At 41.9% G+C, this 12,807-nt stretch overlaps 1 protein-coding gene across 1 annotated transcript in view; it reads left to right on the plus strand.

The window, feature by feature from the left end:
- Nucleotides 1-11,627, plus strand: part of LOC139273647 (exostosin-1-like) — a 246,591-nt gene extending 234,964 nt beyond the window's left edge. Inside the window, exons 10-11 of the mRNA XM_070890668.1 lie at nt 6,327-6,498; nt 8,844-11,627. Of these exons, the coding sequence (XP_070746769.1) occupies nt 6,327-6,498; nt 8,844-9,029 (358 nt within the window). The 3' untranslated portion in view covers nt 9,030-11,627. The remainder of the gene's footprint in view (nt 1-6,326; nt 6,499-8,843) is intronic.
- Nucleotides 11,628-12,807: the final 1,180 nt, after the last annotated feature.

The raw sequence follows: 12,807 nt of genomic DNA on the forward strand, positions 1-12,807 counted from the left end.
GAGGTATGGGAAATGGTCCACGTTGTCCAGGGCTGCGCCGTGGATCTTGATGATTGGGAGGCAGTACTGTGTGGTGGGGTCAGGTTGGTGTAGGACCTTTGTCTTATGGATGTTTAGTGTAAGGCCCATGCTTTCGTACGCCTTGGTGAAGATGTTGACGATGACTTGGAGTTCAGCCTCTGAATGTGCACAGACGCAAGCATCGCCCATGTACTGTAGCTCGACGACAGAGGATGGGATGGTCTTGGACCTGGCCTGGAGACAACAAAGGTTGAACAGGTTTCCACTGGTTCTGTAGTTTAGTTCCACTCCAGCGGGGAGCTTGTTGAGTGTGAGGTGGAGCATTGCAGCGAGGAAGATCGAGAAGAGCGTTGGTGTGATGACGCAGCCCTGCTTGACCCCGGTCCGGATGTGAATTGGGTCAGTGGTGGATCCGTTGGTCAGGATCACGGACTGCATGTCGTGGTGGAGCAGGCGGATGATGGTGATAAACATTTGGGGGCAGCCAAAACGGAGGAGGGCACTCCATAGTCCCTCGCGGTTAAGTGTCGAAGGCCATGTACAAGGATTGGTGCTGTTCCCTGCATTTCTCTTGCAGTTGTCGCACCATAAAGATCATGTCCGTTGTACCCTGTAGTGGACGGAATCCGCACTGTGACTCCGGCAGGAGCTCATCAGCCACATGGAGAAGACGGTTGAGGATTCTAGCAATGACCTTCTCAGTGGCTGATAACAGGGAGATTCCTATGTAGTTGCCGCAAGTCGGACTTGTCCTCTTTTTAAAGATGGTCACAATTACTGCATCTCTGAGATCTCCTGGCATGCTCTCCTCCTTCCAGATGAGAGCGATGAAGTCATGCATTCGTGCCAATAGTGCCTCTCTGTCATACTTTAGTGCCTCAGTGGGGATTCCATCCACTCCCAATGCCTTGTTGTTTTTGAGCTGACAGATGGCCTTTTCTACCTCGTGCAGGGCTAAGGTTTTACTGAGATGGTGGCAGGTAGCATGCTGCGGGATGGAGTTAAGGACACTCTGATCAAAGGCAGAGTCTCGGTTAAGAGATCTTTGAAGTGCTCCTTCCAGCAGGTCCTGACTGCCTCGGTGTCCTTGATCAGTGTCTTCCCATTCTTGGCCAACAGTGGGGTGGGGCCTTGGGTGTTTGGGCTGCAGGTGGACTTGACTGCGGTGATGTTGACTGTGGTGAAGAATCCTCGCAGATCATGGCTGTCGGCCAGCTGCTGAACCTCCTGTGCTTTCTCCACCCATCATCTGTTCTTTAGGTCGCGGATTTTTTGTTGGACCTCGGCCTTAAACTGTCTGTAAAGCTGCTTTGCTGCTCCCGAGTTGGGTTGTTGTTTTAGGTTCAGAAATGCTCTGCGCTTGTGATTTATTAGCTCTTGGATCTCCTGGTCATTCTCATCAATCCGCTCCTGATGTTTCCTGGTTGAGTGACCGAGCGTTTCTTTGCAGGCATTGGTTATGTTGGCCTGGAGGGCAGACCAAGCGCTATGGGCATTCTGCGTCTCGGGGTCATCAAGGGTCGCCAGATTAGCAGTGAGGCGCTGACTGTATTGGACTCTCTTAGCTGGGTCTTTGAGTGCCCTGATGTTGATTGTCCTGCGGCACTGCTTCAGCCATCGTCGCTTTGGGGCTATGTTGATGTTGATGATGGAACAGATTAGGCGGTGGTCTGTCCAGCAGTCGTCAGCTCCTGTCATGGCGCGGGTGATGCTCACATCCTTGTGATCCCTGGCTCAAACGATGACGTAGTCGAGCAGGTACCAGTGTTTGGAGCGAGGGTGTTGCCACGATGTCTTGTACTTGCCCTCTTGGCGGAACAGGGTATTAGCGATGACAGGGTCGTGCTCTAGGCATTTTGTCAGGAAGAGGGTGCCGCTGGAGTTTTCCTACCCCCTCTCTGCCAATCACGCCTCCCCAGAGGTCTGTGTCCTTACCGACCCTGGAGTTGAAGTCGCCGAGGGGGATCAGTTTGTCATCTGTAGGGACACGGGACAGGGATTGTTCAAGGCTGGAATAAAATCCCTCTTTGGCCTCATCTGTTGTGCGAGTGTTGGGGCGTATGCACTGATAACTGGCGCACTGGTTCTGGGATAGGGTGAGTCGGAGAGCCTGAGACGTTCACTAATCCCGCAGGGGGAGTCTCTGAGGCAGTCGACCAGCTCATTCTTGATGGCGACTGTTAGGGGGCCTATAGACTACTACCAGTGACTTCTTTCCCTTATTATTTCTTATCTCCACCCAAACTGATCTGCATCTTGATCTTCTGAGCCAGTATCATTTCTCACTACTGCACTGATCTCATCTTTTATTAACCAAGCTCCCCCACCTCCTTTTCTTTTCTGCCTATCCTTCTGGAATGTCAAATAACCCTGAATATTCAGTTCCCAGCCTTTATCACCTTGCAACCACATCTCTGTAATGGCTATCCGATCGTACCCATTAATTTTGATTTGTGCCATCAACTCATCTATCTTGCAACGAATGCAGCATACATTCAGATAAAGAGCTTTTAATTTTGTCTTTTTACCATTTTTTGCTACTCTGACCCCACTTTCTGATACACTCTTATGTTTATACGCTCTGTCCCTTCCTGTCACACTCTGGTTATCATTACCCCTATCACTGCCCTGCTTATTGCCTTCTCCTTTCTTTTTGACTTTTTTTAAATTCCCACTCAGCTGGTCTCTTCCCCCACCTCCACCCCCACTATATAGTTTAAAGCCCTATTTGCAGGGTTATGGGGCGAAAGCAGGGGTGTGGACCTAAATTGGGCAGCTCTTTCACAGAGCCTGTACAGACATAATCGGTCAAATGGCCTACTTGTGTGCTGTAAGATTCTATGATTCTAAGATTAGCTGAGATGATGAATGGCGGGCTAGATGTTCTGCCTGTTGGTAGTGAATGGGTGTAAAATCTAATCCAGTGAGTTTATTGCAAATGTACATTTTGCGTTCATCCCACCCACATTCCAAGTACCTACCTTGATAGCATGCAACAGGTTTGGCATTTCATTTGTAATTTAATATTTACCTTTTAATTATGATTTTAATTTGCAACTTGGCAGCCAATTTATGCCACCAGAAGTGATGTACATTTCCCTTTGCAGTGCTTTAATTTCTGGTTCCCAAAGAAAATGTCTGGGCTACAAAACAAGTACCAAATTGTGCTGTATCGAGTAGCATGTTGAAAATCTGGACTTTGTTTCCAAGATAAACTGAACATTGATATTTCTTGCTCGACCACGGGACTGAGCTGGTTTATGAATGGTGGAGGTTAATTGACCCTAAATATTCAAGATCTAGATAATGCAGAGCAGTTTAGAAAAGTCAATGGGCTGGAATTTCACCAGCTTTCCGCCGCGCTTTTCGCCGTTATTTCTTCGTTTTGGGTGCAAAACCACCCGGTGGAAAATTCATGGAAAGTGTTCCGCCGGCAGTTTTAATATACCACTGCGGAGCAGACCACCAGCGTGCAACACTCAAAAAACCGCTTCCGCCCGAGTTTGGTCACAGCGGTGACCTGTAGATGGAAGGGAAAAAAATGCCGGGGAAAAACCATAGAGCAGCCCTTGGAACAGTGGTAGGTATTAAACACTGCAAAAAAGGTATAAATTAAAGTTTAAAAAAAAACTCTTTTGCAGCAATTCAGTAGAAAAGGATCTTGTGAATGTTTTGTGATTTATTATTTATTTTTTATTTTTTGTAAAAATATTTTTTGTGTTTTTCCGCCCCCCCTCCCTAGGCCCAACTCACAGCCTCGGACTAAAGTTGACGAGGATCTCGTTTTCCACGCGAATCCTCGTACAACGACGATTTTTCCCACCGGGCAGATTTAAAAAAAACATTTTATGAATTTTCTGCCGTTCTGAATAGCAGGAGTCATAGCGGTTTTCTGGGCGGCAAACCGGTGGTGGCAGTTTTGATCAAAATCCAGCCTAATAGCTTTTACTGGAATATGTGTGCACGCACATAACTAAACAGCCTTAATACATATTTAAAGTTAGGATTTTATATATTGTAAAACAGGGAGCTATTTTTTGCTCTTTTTTTGGCCTTTTTGCTCCAACTGGTTATCTGTTAATAAATCAGAGATTAGGAAAGGGAGGCCTAACTGTAGGAACTGACGTTTTGCTGCTGAGGATACGGCAAAAAGATTTTACATTGACATAATTCTGCAATGCCAATGATCGTGATATTTTTGCACAGCCCGCCTTTTGACGCCGATTCACAGTTTAATTGCGAATTTTTACAATCCGCCGGACACTGGGTGTGAAATTGACAAAGCTTGAGTAACGATCCGTATAAACTCATTATAACTTTCTCCATGAAATCTTAACAACGAGGGTGATAAAATGTTACAAGGGTTGATTTCACTAAGATCAATCGGTTATTAAAAGTTCAATAGTCTGGGCTTGTGTGCCAGAATCATGTTCAGATGGAATTACAAAGAATAAACTGGTGATTGGCCTTTTAAACACACATGTTGCTATCTCTTGCAATGCTTTAGATTTGGGGAATAGATCAAAAAAAGCCTGCTGTGCCAGCAGGCAAATGTAACATTACAACCACTAGCACTTAATAACAGGTTATTGCACTTAAATGAGGTGTCAACAGCTGCTGAAGTGTCCAAAATAGCCAGCGCACTTAATGTGGTTTAAGCGGTGCCTTTGTAATTGAGCCATATGATAATGGCAAATGGTTTGCCCAATGTAGATGGGATAAGCGGAATAGTGCACGTGGTGGGGACTGTAATGAAACACTCCTGAACCCTCCATTACAGATGGGATTATTATAACAACTGAGTGCTTATATTTTAACTGGTCTATTATAATCACAAATGCAATCGACAAACAAGTCTTCATGCTGTTTGGTTTCTGTAGTGCCCTTTTGTAATGAAATCAGATTTTGGTTGCTTTTTCTGATCCCAATGAATGAGAGATTGAGTAGTTTGGGCCTATACTCTCTGGAGTTTAAAAGAATGAGAGGTGATCTCATTGAAACATAGAGGATTCCGAGGGGGATTGACAGGGTAGATGCTGTTTCCCCTGGCTGGAGAGTCTAGAACTAAAGGGCATAGTCTCAGCATAAGCGGTCAGCCCTTTAAGACTGAGATGAGGAGGAATTTCTTCACTTAGAGGGTTGTGAATCTTTGGAATTCTCTGCCCCAAAGGGCTGTGGATGCTGAGTCGTTGAGTATATTCAAGGCTGAGATAGATAGATTTTTGGACTCTTGGGGGATCAAGGGATATAGGGAACAGGTGGGAAAGTAGAGCTGAGGTTGAAGATCAACCATGATATTGAATGGCGGAGCAGGCTCGAAGAGCCGAATGGCCTCCTGCTCCTAATTCTTATATTCTTGCGTGCATCCTGATGTGTCACAAACTTCAATGGCACAGCTGGGAAGATTAGTTCCCACTGATTGTGTCAGAGTTAAATAAGCATAGCAAACCTCCATGTCTGTACAGTGGTAATATAAATAAACAAAAGTAGGATTTATTATAGTTGGACAGCAGTTTTGCTGACTTTCTGTAGCTCTGAGGAGCTGCAACCTATCTAGTAGTAGATGGCTTTGAGTTATCACTACAATGACACATTGGATCAAATGACATTCTTGTGTCACTTTCAGTTTGTGTATTGATGAGAATTCAGGTTAAGGCATGAATTATGAGTTATAAGACATGTTATGTTAAATGTAATTTCTTTCTAAACATTTTTTTTCAAAATTTTCAATTTACAAGCCTACCTAAGAGGTAGAATTTTGAAAAACATTTTCACAGCAATTTTAATCAACCTCTTGAAGGTGAATTTCATTTTTCTCTTCTACAATTGTGATTGGTTCAATGACAATGCTGCATAAATAGGTTTCTGCTTTGCACTTTTACATTCTACACTTCAGTAAAAACATTTCATTCATAAACTTTATGAACAACAATTTTCATTTATTTTCTTCACTTCTCTTACCTCTACCCCTTCCATCCCCTGACTAACTTATATTTTTTTTCATTAATTTTCTGTATGGGGAGTAGTTCTTAACCAGGCAAAATTGCTGTTCGAGCAGTTTCATCGATGTTTACGTTACTGTTGGGAACAATCATGTATTCTCCCTTTTCGCATGCATGGAGCAATTCATTTTACATTCCAATCAGATTATCGAATTGTACTTGAGTAAAGTATATGAATTATGAACCATTTTACTCCTTTATATATAAAAACAAAGATGTCCACAGTTGTTACGTATCAAAAGTAATTGAATGGATTTCAGATCTTTGTGATTAATTCAGTGGTATGTGTTTTTATTGTTGTAGGTACTACCATTACCTGTACACTCATTACCTGCCTGCAAGTTTAAAGAACATGGTGGACCAGCTGGCTAATTGTGAAGACATCTTGATGAACTTCTTGGTGTCAGCTGTCACCAAGCTGCCTCCTGTTAAAGTCACTCAGAAAAAGCAGTATAAAGAGACAATGATGCAGCAGGTAATTTGTCTGAAAAGTGACACAATCTAGATATCATGGATTTTATAGCCTGAGTTGCATTTGTTGAACTTCAAGCCTGATGTAAAAACGTAGGTTTAGGCATTGGGTGGGCATATTATAAAATAAAACCCAAGCATATGTGGCTTTTGTGGAAAATGTGTTGAATTGAAGTGTTTTTTTAATATTGCAAATTTTCTCCTCTGCTGGTGGACAACCATTGGCCCTTATTTTTGTGTAACGCTCAACAGTGAGTGTTGCAGGTTATTCAACCGGATAGGTCATCAGAGCCAAGCCAGTCCTGCACAAACAAATATATTTCCATCAATAGTTATTGGATTATCTTCAGAAGAGGGCACCGTAGCCAATTCTCTTTCCCCCGCCACACCCCACCCCATGCCAGGAGGCCAATTGTAGCACCTTTATCATTAGCATAGATCTGAGATTGAATCTGGGACTTTTCTTATTTGCATGACTCACTTAACAAATGAGAGAGGCAATTCAGCCAATTTCCTTTCTTATAAACCTGAATTCCCCCTCACAATATCTAACTATTATTGTCATCCAAGTGACTCCTGCTGGAATGTACATGTGTGAAGATAAGGGGAGTATAAGATCAGGCTTGGCATGTAATGCCCTCTATGGTAGAATAGTCTTCAGGCAGGCTTTATACAGACTGGCACATGAAGAATGGCTATTTGGACAAGATATCGGAGGACTACCAACACATGTGAAACCGTACTCCCAAGATTCAGTGGCTTCTATAGAGGAAAAGGGAAATTGACAACAAAATGTAAAAAAATCTTGACACCACAGATGAACTATTTTCCAAAATAATTGTTAGAAATGAAAACATACGTTGAAAATACACAGCCAGTCAATTAGCACCCAAAATGAAAAAAATACAAGTTAACATTTTGGGCATAGACCTTTAATCAGAGATCATTTGGCAAATACACAGTCGTAAACAGGAGAAAAAGATAGCAATGATGCAACCAATTGTATTCATAGCACATTTAAGGTGGTAAATGTTCCAAATCACTTTACAGGAGCATTATCAAACAAAATTTGGCACCAAACCACATAATGCGACCTAAACGAGGAGAGAGAGTTACAGAGGCCCAGGGAGGGAATTCCAGAGCTTTAGAGCCTAGACAGCTGAAGGCACAGCTGGAGTGATCAAAATCGAAAATGCGCAAGAGGCCAGAATTAGAGGAACGCAGAGATCTCAGAGAGATGTAAGGCTAGAAGTGGTTACTGAGATAGAGAGGGACAAAGCCAAGGAAGCGATTTGAAAACGGGGATGAGAATTTTTAAATGCTGGACTGGGAATCGGTGTAGGTCAGCGAGCACGGGTGATGGGTGAACGGGATTTGGTATGAGTTAGGATACGGGCAGCATTGTTTTGGAGGAGCTTAAGGTTTATGGTGGTTGGAAGCTGAGAGGCCAGTCAGGGGTGTGTTGGAATAGTCAAGTCTGGAGGATGAGGGGTTTCGGCTACAAATGAGCTGAGGCAGGGGCGGAGGCTGATGATGTTATGGAGGTGGAAGTATGCGGTCTTGGTGATGGAGTGGATATGTGGTTGGAAGCTCATCTCGGGGTCAGAGATAGGACGCTACGGTTGGAAACCGTCTGGTTCAGCCGCAGACAGTCATGAGGGAGAGGGATGAAGTTAGTAGCTAGGAAACTAAGTTTGTGGCGGAGTCCGAAGACGGTGGCTTTTCCCAATATTTAGTTGAAGGAAATTTATGCTCATCCAGGACTGGATTTTGGACAAGTAGCATGACAAATCAGAGACTTTGTTGAGTGGTTGAGAGAGGTGGTGGTGACTTAAAGCAGCATGTTGTTTCTTCAGATGATGTCGTGTGGGGCAGAGGTAGATGGGAAATAGGAGATTAGATGAGAAATAGGGGGATTCCAGAGGGGTGTGGGAAGAGAAGCCATTGCAGGTGATTTTCTGGCTTCAACTGGATGGATAAGAATTAAACCAGGCAAGGGCAGTCCCACCCAGCTGGAAAACAGAAACAAACAGAAGCCTTAATGAAGGGGAGCAGCATGTTTTCAAGACTATCAGTCCCAGAAGAGAAGTGATAGTGAAGCAAGCAGTAAAGATAAAAAGAATGCTCTGCCGAAGGGTCTATGCCTGAAACATTAACCTGCCTTTTCTCTCTCCAGATGTTGATGGGCTTACTATTTTTCGCAACATTTGCTGTTTTTTTTTGTTTTATTAAGCGTAATACATATTGTGTGTATTGTGTTTTATCGTAATATGTTGGTAAGAACTCTCTTCGCACCCTTTCTATATTTTTGAGCTCAGATAAATATGTGATTGATCTTTTATTTTTCAGTCCTCCAGAGCTTCCCGATGGGCTGATCCCGACCACTTCGCTCAGCGGCAGACCTGCATGAACACGTTTGCAAGTTGGTTTGGATCTATGCCTTTGATCCACTCCCAGATGAGACTAGACCCAGTTCTCTTCAAAGACCAGGTCTCCATACTGAGAAAGAAGTATCGGGACATTGAGCGACTCTAACGAGCACAAAACCATTGATTCTTGGACAGCATTCGGATTAAAGTCAGTCTATAGAATGTTTGTCCATCCTGAGCTCAGCAAATAACACTCTACAGGAGGTGACTCTTGGCTGTTACCCTTTGATGCACCCGACAGACTCTCCAGACTCAAGAGGATGGCTGCTATCGGCTTATTGACTGACTGTGATCTATATGACTACAGGGTATTAGGTTTTAATTTTTTTAATTGTTTTATCAATCCTGAGTGACAGGTCTGATATCCTGTCAGGAGGAATACAAATCAAAAGTCCATGAATTGAAAGTGTGAAGATCAATGAATTATTTTTTCATCAGCACTGTGAAGAACAAAGTGAAACACTATTCAGTTGATCAGAATCGAGTGTCTTAAATTTTGGCCTGAACATAATTTAAGGTCAACTTGTACCACTTAAGCTGAGTTTGCATTAGGAAAAGCGAACAATGTTTGGAGTGGGTAGCCATCAGACTTGTATAGGAACGGGCTGTCATGACTGATGAGCATGGGGTTGGGTTTCACCAATAACGTCTGCCATGTTTACTATTAGCATGCAAAATAATTTGTTTTTAAAACACACACACGCACACGCACACACATACACAACCGTACCCACTACAGGATAACCCTTTACTATATATGTAGGAACTCCATCCTCATCAGCAGCTATGCGGGGGTCTGATGCTGCCACACAAGTACAAATTGCTAGTTGAAATGTGTGCACATACCTGCATGTTAATATGCCTTACAGATGACTTGCTGTATGGCTTTTACTGGGTCACTGGGCTGACCTTTGAAAATAAAACATTGGCTGTGTGTATTTTAAAATGAATGGCACATATGGTGCTCAGACAAGGGGTAGCTCCTTGTTTCTATATAAAGTTCTATTTTTTAAATAGCAAGGCTATGTTAGTCTTTGCTCACAGGTACTTGAATGTGTGAAGACTTGAAGGAGTGCTGAGCGTGTGGCCTTTTAATCACTTTATTTTGGTTAATAATGGTTCAGCCTAGTTTTTATATCTGTAATTCATTTATTTTAAATAGAAATCCCAGTTCATCTCGCGTGCTGAATCTCCAATCAATGTTTAGTCATTTCATAATTAAGGATGTGAAAAATGGGCCTTGTTATAATGTACATAATCTTGTATATTTATTATTTTGACAGAATTGTGTATAGTGTAAGGTTACAAACTGATTGACAAAGCAATGTGGGAATAATTAGATGGTTAACTGTAAAGCAAAACAAAAAAAATATTTTGTATAAGATGTACATTTCTGAGGTTTTCTAACATATTTCCAATGTTTTTCATAGTGTATCATTGCTTTATATAAAATAATTCCCAACTGGTTGGAATGACATGACTACACACAGTTAGTGAGATTAAACCTACAGAGGAGTGGAGAGAATACAAAGCCATATATTGTGATTTACTGCATTAGCTTGCATTAATGTTATAGTTCCATCAAAGGTAGCCTTTGTATAGATAGTATCACCAAAGACTCTTCCATCTGATACCCAGATGCTTTCATTAATTTAATTGTATTCTTAGAGCCATTTTCAAGTTAAGTACGTCTGTGCTATTGAACATATTGTAGAATGGATTTTTTTGTTCTTTCTCTACATTTTCTGCTGCTTTTTCTGTTTCTTGTACCTTGGGAGCATTTGCACACTTCCTACTGGCTGCCATTTTTTGTGTACATTTACAAATGTATACTGATGTAATTGTATGTCACAATTATCGCTGGTTCTGGTAAAGGAGAGTTTACATGCTGGACTGCTGTCACTCCAGAGGCATTACAGTTGCAGTTTTCCTTTCCACACACAATCTCTGCGCTATTTGTTGATCCATTTCATAGATTTGGAATGAACTAAATGTCCATTTTTTTGTACTTCGGACTAATTTAGAAGTGAGGTGCTTTCTTAAGGGATTACTGCAATAATATTTACATACAGAGCAGAGGGTAGAGTTGCAAGAAAGGCAGCACAATTGAGATCTGATTGTTCTAAATTAAGGAAAAGGAGAGCAGCTGTAGATGTTAAGTCCCAATATTGTTTCATTATCTTTGTAACTACTTTCCAAAGCTTTTTTCATAGTTTTACATTTTCTGCAAATTCAGTTGCATGAATGACAGGTGGTGGTTATCTGCGATATAAAAATATTATTAATCTTCAATTAAATAATCAGTTGCCATTGAAGAAATTCTGGCAAGTAAACATAATTTTAAAAATTAGTGCTGAAAGCTAATTTATATTTGAAAGTTGTATACTAAATTGTTTGAACTTTAAGCCAACGTTTAGAATTTTACATTTTTAGGTTTAAGGAGTGAACGTTCATGTGTTAAATTTATTACCTGCTAAAGTGGGTTGAGGTTACTGTTGCCAAGTTTGGAATAAGTTATGTTATGGAAAAAATATTTGTTGAGATAGATTTAAATCCAAGAGTCCTATTAAAAATAACCAGGAAAAACATTGAAATCCAAAGGTCCTGTTAAAATACAACAAGGAAAATGGCTTCTTACAGTCGTTGTAGAGTAAGCCCTGATTTTTAAAATTAGATTTATGGTGTTTGGGGCGGGGGGGGGGGGGCGGTGCAGTGCGGGTAAGATTAATTTGTTTTTAAAATAAAATATATTTGAGTCATTTTTCTCAGTCAATTTCAGTCTAAGATTTGGGTTTAAATGTGGCCCTTTTCAGAATGTGTACAGAAAACTGGAACTGTATGCCTCTGGAATCACTCCAGTTACACTCAAACTCTTTGAAACTTCCATAGCACGTAGAGAAAAGTTTTCCATGTAAACTTTCAGTCCAGTCTGCCATGTTTTCAAGTCTTACCCGGAGGCAGAAATGGTTGTATTAGGGAGATTCAGAATGTTGTGTATTTAGTTCCTCTTCCCTAAGATGGCCCTTTTGCTTCAGGAGCACTGGAATAATTTAGATGATTAATAACATTCCTGGGGAGTTTTTCTTTTCAGTCCCGAGGGTACAGATTCTAGTGCTGCATGTTTCTTTATGGTTATTCATTTTGCCTATTTATAATGAGTTTGTACCACACACAAAGTATTCCATTATCCCTTGTACCCCTCCATCCCCCAAGTTTCTGCCTCTGTAATTAGTATTATGTTGGTTCACTTTATAGATATAAATGATTAAAAAAAACTAGAAAATAAGTGGAAATTTTGTAAGATTTGTTTTTTGTTAAAAAATAAATGATATTTGATAATACTCTGATTTATGACATTTTAATTTTCTTACTTGGTCACTACAGATGGGTTACTATTTACTATTACTGTAGCCAGATCTGTGTACTGCGACTGATATGCTTCTTTCTCTTGTGCACTTTTTTCTCTTTAGATATAGGGGCCAAAATTACCCACCGCCCGAAATGAATCACACCTACCGTTTTTGAAGTGTTCCAGTTGCCTCGATGCAGGGGGCGACCACTCCAGAGAAATTCAGCACTTTTTTGTGCTTTAATTTGGAGCGGGATGGAAGTGGCCTCATCGGGGCGGAAGTGAGGTCGGGTTGGAATAGCCGCCACTAGCGGGGGTGGAAGTGAGGTCGGGTTGGAGAAGCCGCCACTAGCGGGGGTGGAAGTGAGGTCGGGTTGGAGTAGCCGCCACTAGCGGGGGTGGAAGTGAGGTCGGGTTGGAGTAGCCGCCACTAGTGGGGGCGGGTCAGAGTTGCTGACGCTCAAAGTCATCAGCGCCGTGTTAAAGGAGAGCGCCGCTGCAAACTCTGCAGCCACTTTAGTGGCAAACACCGGGC

Source organism: Pristiophorus japonicus, chromosome 1 (genome assembly GCF_044704955.1).
Source record: "Pristiophorus japonicus isolate sPriJap1 chromosome 1, sPriJap1.hap1, whole genome shotgun sequence".
Taxonomy (NCBI): Eukaryota; Metazoa; Chordata; class Chondrichthyes; family Pristiophoridae; genus Pristiophorus; species Pristiophorus japonicus.